The sequence below is a fragment of the Moschus berezovskii genome, chromosome 6 (genome assembly GCF_049115385.1).
Source record: "Moschus berezovskii isolate FMDL1 chromosome 6, NW_MosBer_1.0, whole genome shotgun sequence".
Lineage (NCBI taxonomy): Eukaryota > Metazoa > Chordata > Mammalia > Artiodactyla > Moschidae > Moschus > Moschus berezovskii.
The window spans coordinates 83,288,888-83,295,789 of record NC_142465.1 but is presented as its reverse complement, the minus strand read 5'-3'; the positions used below and the strand labels follow the sequence as shown (position 1 = coordinate 83,295,789).

Sequence of the window (6,902 nt, the reverse complement as noted above, 5' to 3'; positions counted from 1 at the left end):
CCATCGTGATTATCTTAGTTGTGAAGATCTTTTTTGTACAGTTCTTCTGTGTATTCTTGCTAACTGTAAGCTAATGTAAATGTTCTGAGTATGTTTAAGGTAGGCTAGGCTAAGCTATAATGTATTAAATGCATTTTTAAAACATGTATTTCACTTAGCATGCAGGATCTTTCCTTGCAGCTGACTCTAGTTGCTTGTTGCACAAGGGCTCAGTGGTTCTGTAGCATGTGGGATCTTAGTTCCCAACCTCTGTGTTCCCACTCCCTCCCCCGCCTCTCCCCCTACTGCAAGGGGGATTCCTAACCATTGGACCACAGGAAGGGAAGTCACTTAAATGCATTTTCCACTTATAATGGTTTCAACTTGTGCTTATTGGAGTATAACCGTAAGGTAAGTAGAGAAGATCTGTATTTTAAAGTCTGTGTTTTTTGGTAAAGAGGACTTTTTTCCTTCATGGCTTCTTACAATACTAAGGGCTTATACTGAGTAACACCTGTGAGGGCTAAAAGTATTAGTTATTCTTACTTAAGAACACCTTTCAAACAAAGCCACAAAACAGCCTCTTTTATTTTCTAATAAGACTAAATTTATTCAATACCCTAGTAAAAGTTTTGATTATAAGTATCCAACAGTATAAAAAGTACAAAACAGATTTGTAGATTTCTAATATATTAATACAAAGTGCATGACTACATACAGTACATCCTACAGGCAAAGAGAGGTGGAAGGGGGAAAGAAGACTGTGGTTGAGGTCTAGTAATAAATAAATAAATACAGAAGTAGAGATGATCCATATTATAGTATATTCTACCACCAATACTGCAGCCAAAATGTACAAAAAAAATTTTCAAAATAACTCAGGAGGAAGATGATAATGGCTGGGGTTCTTGTAATACACCTCAAAGTCTGTGGGAGCACTGACCCAACTCACTGTGTAGTCTGTGCATATGGTGGTTTGTAGTTTTTTCCAAAGGAAGAAATATAAAATTTTAAGTTTCGATTAAGAACTATAAAACTATAGGGTGCCCATAAAAAGTGGCTCACTCTCTTGTTATGTATACTATCCAATCTTTAAAATCCAGTTTTAAAAATAAGTACTGAGTCATGTTTTACCAGGGAGGCAAACGATGCTTCCTCATTATGAAAATGGGTGATATATTTTTCCTGTACTTTTAGAAAAGAGGCAATAGCTAGTACTTTGGTTTGGGTTCAAGTAAAAGGCTTTTAATGAAGGTTTTAGAATGGAAGAGCTCCACATTTAGGATGTATCATCTAACACCTCAGTGTTCATAAAGCCTGACTAAAAGAAGCCAAACCAAAACCAACCCACTCAGCATTAACACACACCTCTTCTCTTTTAGTAGAATTTTACTTTAATATAGAATGAAAAAAAAAAAAAACCCAAAACCCTAACAGGTTAAAACAAGTCAAACAACCATTCTACACAGATAAAACCTTCACAAAGGTCAACTGAAGTAATCCAGAGCTAAAACTGAATTGTGCAGATTTTCAGTGAAGTCACCAGTCACTTAACATAAATTATTTACACACTTGCAAGCCCTCTAAGAAACGTGCCCCAAGAAGCATTAACCTTTGTTTTTCTCATGTGCCATCCTAAAGACTTGCACATTGTTATTTTTCAGATAATCTAACATTTTTAACAGAGAATGTTCTCTACCAAGTGGTAATGCTTTGGTACTATTCATATAGGATTGCTTATCCTAAAGACTTGACACTTCCCCAAGAGGAACTTTGATTCTACTTTAAGTTTTGATTCTGCTTTTTAAGTTTCATATAAATTAAAATCTGTATCAAATATCAATATGGAGGGAGGTGACACAGGATGCAACATATACAGTCAAGTTACCTCTGCATATTTAGAAATTACTCCTTCAAGATATTCGCACCAGAGAGCTATCTGTCCTGCTCAATATTCAGTAGTACAGGTTTGAATCACCAGAACCTTGGCAAGACCTTAATATTTCAGTTATTAACAACTACCTCTAGGGGCAAGTCCATGTTTACTGAGTTATGACAAATTTATTATAATGAAGGAAAACAAGTGTAGCCAGCCATCTTAAAAAATGCCCCAACCACTGCTTCTCAAAATAGAAAGACTAAAACTACATACGTTTATCATACAACAAATCCCATCTCTGTCCCCTGAAAATTCCCCCAATTTCATTCATTAGAAGGGGATTTTTAAAAAAGACTTAAAGAGCACTTTACAGCAGCATTCAGCTTTCCTATGAAATACTCAGCATCTTAAATATTATGTACACTTTTTTTTTATCTCTTAGTAAGTTTCACTGGCTTCAGAGTTTGTGGAACTGGAGGAAAAATAGCCCATTCAAAACTATTCTACAAATTCATCTTTTGGCAGAATAGCAGGTATCCAAATTAAAAATAGGAGGGTCATTGTGTTGCTTTGTTTTCCAAAATTTAAATCGTTTTTGCTCCCCTTCTACATAAAGCTTAGTCACCACTCCTGAGTGGAGATGGGCAGAGGCTCTGGCCCCTGCTCCTCCGGCTTCTCAGCAGCTGCTTTCTTATTGCTGCAGCAAGGCTTGAATAGATGTGTGTCGATGAGGACTTCCCCAAAGCGGCCTTTATAGATAATGCCACAGCATATTTTCTGTCTAAAAGAAAAAATGGAGAGAGAACAAAATATATCAATAAGGCAGAATAAGAATACAAAAAAAAAGAACAATCCACCAATCATTAATATTGGTTTAATGGTGGCTCAGATGGTTAAGAACCTGCCTGCACTGTGGGAGACTTGGGTTCAATCCATGAGTCAGGAAGATCCTCTGGAGAAGGAACTGGCAACCCACTCCAGTATTCTTGCCTGGAGAATCCCATGGACAGAGAAGCCTGGCGGGCTATAGTCCATGGGGTAGCAAAGAGTTGGACAGGAATGAGCAACTAACATACACACCAATCATTATAACTAGTAGAACATTATAACTAGTTATTCTACTATAACTAATAGAATGAGCGACTAACATACACACCAAACATTATAACTAGTAGAATATGATCAAAGAAAGGTTCTACTTCCACAATCTCATCACATTTCTAACGAATGGTCTCCTAGAGTGACCTCAATTTGCCAGGTAATGGGAATTACCCAAGCCCCTTAAATCCCACACTGAGTAAGTGCGTGAAGGTCACTCAGTCATGTCTGACTCTTTGTGATCCCATGGACTACACAGTCCATGGAATTCTCTAGGCCAGAATACTGGAGTGGGTAGCCTTTCCCTTCTCCAGGGGATCTTCCCAACGTAGGGATCAAACCCAGGTCTCCCACATTGCAGGCAGATTCTTTACCAGCTGAGCCACAGAGAAAGCCCAAATCCCACAATGAATCTTATTAAATATTAAGGGGGAGAAGGTACTCCTCAGTTTCAGAGGCTGTTCCTAAAGTTATTAACTGTTTCCTCCAAAAGTCACCACATCTTAAAGAAAATAGCCACCATGAACAGGCTAACACAGCTGGCAGTTATAATATTGATCAAAAAATATATACACATATTATCAGATACATATAAAGGCATACAAAAATGACAACACAGCAAATCACCCATGGATCACAAACTCTAAGGAAAAAAAAGGTTATTTCCTATGAAATCCCCCTGTATGCTCTTCTCAATCCCACTCCACTCAATCTCATTCTTTCCTTAAAATTTTAGGTTTATCACTCCCCCTTTTCTTTGTATACACGTTTGCATCTCTAAACATATTGCTTGTTATCTCATATATGTAATATATAAAATAAAAATATATATAGAAATGCACATATATGGAATCATACTGTATGCTGCAATTTTTTTCCTCAACAATAACTGAGGTTCATATATACTATACTGCTAGAGCTTTTTTTCATTTTAACTTATGTACAGTATTCCACCATGTGAATATACCACAGTTTGCACACTCTCCTTAACTTTTTATTTTGCATTAGGGTACAGCTGATTAACACTGTTGTGATAGTTTTAGGTGAACGGTGAAAGGGCTATCCACTCTTCTTCTGATGGGACAATTTTTGCTATTACAAACACGCTGCACATATCAGCACACACATCTGAAGGTTTCTTCTAGGTTATGTTGCTGAAATATAGGAATGGGAACATGTTCAATTTTACCTGAAAATACAAAGTATTTATCAGTGTGGTTCCCTTCTATTCCTATTTTGCTAAAAGTTTTATTTTAAACCTTGATGAGCAAAGTTCAAATTTATCAAATATTTTCAATACACCACTAATACGATAGGCATTTCCCCCTCTCCTTTAGGAACTGTCAAATTATGTTAGTCGGCTTTCTAATGCTTAAAATAATCTCACATCCCTAGAATAAATCTAATATGCTTATGATAAACTGTTTATAACATATCAAAGTTAAGTTAGTCTCACAGAATGCTTGGCGCCTAGGCCTTGTTTGATCCATAATTTGGAAAAGCCAGTGCAAGATCAGGTTCATTTGTTTCCGGAACATTCAGTAGGACTTGTCTATCTCAGCCTGGGATTTTTTGTGGGAAGACTTCTGACCATTGAATCCATTTTCTTTATTATGCAACTCTTCAAGTTTTCTGCTATTTCTTGGCACAGTTTTGGTAAACTGTCTTTTTCTGCAGTATCCACTTCACCTGTATGTTCAAATTTATTAGCATAAAGTTGTCTATAATATCGTTTGTCTTCTAAACTTTTGTTTTTCTAGAGTTGAATATCACTTTCTTATCTAAGAAATAAGAAATAACAAGGGTGCCATCTCTTTTTCTTGATCTGCTTTATCTCCAGTAACTTCTTTGGTCATCTTTTTCAAGAACCAACTCTTGGTTTTACTGATACTATTCATTCATATTGGTTTTCTACTCCATTTATTCCTACTTCTATCTTTAGGATTTCCTTGCTTTTATTTTTCTTTATATTGAGCTTCATTAATCTATAAACTGGATATATATACCTTCATTTATTTTAAATCTTTGTGCTAAAAGAAAGTACTAAAAGCAACTTTTCTTCTATTTACCTCTTTAACTTCATACCACACATTTTGATTTGTGATATTTTTCAGTTTTAGGATGTTCTAACTTACACTTTCTTCTTGACCCAAGGTTTCTCAATTGACAAATATATAGAAGTTTTCATCATTTTATCGTGCTAGGTATATTTTTAAATTCTTGGTCTTTCTCTTCTTCTCTGGATGTTTTACATTCTTATTTTTATTCTTTTAGTGGTTATACAGTTCATTAATCAAGCTTTAAAGTTATTCAATATATTTATTCTCAACAATACAAAGATATTCAGTTCAGTTCAGTTCAGTCGCTCAGTCGTGTCCGACTCTTTGCAACCCCATGAATCATAGCATGCTAGGCCTCCCTGTCCAAAGATATTAGGACATTTTAACTCCCATTACTTCTACTTTGATTTACATGCTATTGTTGTCATGTAAGGGCTTCCCAGGTGGTGCTAGTGGTAAAGAACCCACCTGCCAATGCAGGATACCTAAGAGACATGAGTTCGACCCCTGGGTCAGGAAGATCCCCTGGAGAAGGGCAGGGCAACCCACTCTAGTATTCTTGCCTGGGCCACTGAAGGTGTTAAATCTATGGTTTTATGGCATCCTTTGTTCATGCTGAGAACTCTGCTTGTGTGTTTGTTGTTCCTCTGAAAATAAAGTCTTTATTTTCTCACTAAATGTTTTGCCTCCCATGTTCCATAGTTTCCTTATAATGTGTCATATGGGTGAATTTTCCTTACCCATATGATAATTGCTTATTACCTTGCTTTTAACTTGTTAGTCTTCCCAAATCTGTGAACTAGAAAATCCTTAACCACTTTCTCTTTCAACATTCTCTGTTTCCTAGTCTATTATCTCTTTTTTGACTTTGGGGTTTCTCATTCACATGGCATTTGGCCTCTGGTTTTTCCTTATTAGGGGCTTCCCAGGCTGCTAAGGGGTAAAGAATCTGCCTGCCAAAGCAGGGGCCGCAGGAGTCACAAGTTCGATACCTGGGTCGAGAAGATCCCCTAGAAGAGGAAATGACAACCCACTCCAATATTCCTGCCAGGGTAATCCCATGGACAAAGGAGCCTGGCAGGCTACAGTCCATGGAGGTCACAAAGAGTCAGACATGACTGAGTGACTGAGCATGCATATATATTCCTTATTAACTTGTCTACTTGTTAATGCCATTTTAAAAGACATAAAAATATATATATACTCCTAGACTTTTTACTTTTTTTCAGTGGGAGAGCTGGTCACATTGAATACCTAAGTACACTCCATTATAGCAAATTTAGATTCCTTAACATGGTTTTTATTTTAAATCAATTTTAATAGGAAAAACACACAAAATCCAAACTCTCAGCTCCATTCTTGCCTAATCCACCTCCAACCACACATGCTACCAGCTGTTTGCCAAATGCCATATAATTGCTAAGGAAGTGGGAAACGGCTGCCTGTAATTAAGAAGGTTTGCTGGTTAGAGAGATGTTTTCTGTTGCTTTTACCTTTTCCAGTATGTGAGATCTAAAAAGGAAAACACTGGCGTTCTGTTGGAGCCAGAAGCCATCTCTGTATCTGAGCCATCATCTGACTGGTTACTGTAACAGGGAGACTGAGCTGGAGAGGCACTTGAGGTTGTACTATGAGCATCAGAATCTGAAGTAAAGAGAAAACAAAAATGATAATTTCATTCTATGCCACCGCAACTAAGCCTCAGCACAAAACACAGTGAATGAGATAGTCGAAAACGGAAAAAAATTATTTTCTATTCTACTGTATTTATACTAAAGTGTATCTAAAAGAAAATGAGCTTCTGGTAAGACTAAGGAGTAGACATACTTTTCTCTCTTCTGCTAATAAGTACAACTAAAAACATATAAGGATAAAGACTCCAAAAA

General features: G+C 36.6%; 1 protein-coding gene across 3 annotated transcripts in view; it reads right to left on the bottom strand.

Moving 5' to 3' along the window:
• Positions 1-550: 550 nt before the first annotated feature.
• The window catches only part of SINHCAF (SIN3-HDAC complex associated factor), a 29,142-nt gene continuing 22,790 nt past the window's right edge, over positions 551-6,902 (bottom strand). For 2 of the 3 annotated variants that reach the window (XM_055395597.2, XM_055395598.2), the window contains exons 5-6: positions 6,510-6,660; positions 553-2,639 (exon numbers count right to left, since the gene is read on the bottom strand). In XM_055395597.2, coding sequence (XP_055251572.1) covers positions 2,480-2,639; positions 6,510-6,660 — 311 coding nt within the window. In that variant the 3' untranslated portion in view covers positions 553-2,479. Of the gene's footprint in view, positions 2,640-6,509; positions 6,661-6,902 lie in introns of all 3 variants that reach the window. The other variant, XM_055395600.2, reaches the window with a different exon arrangement.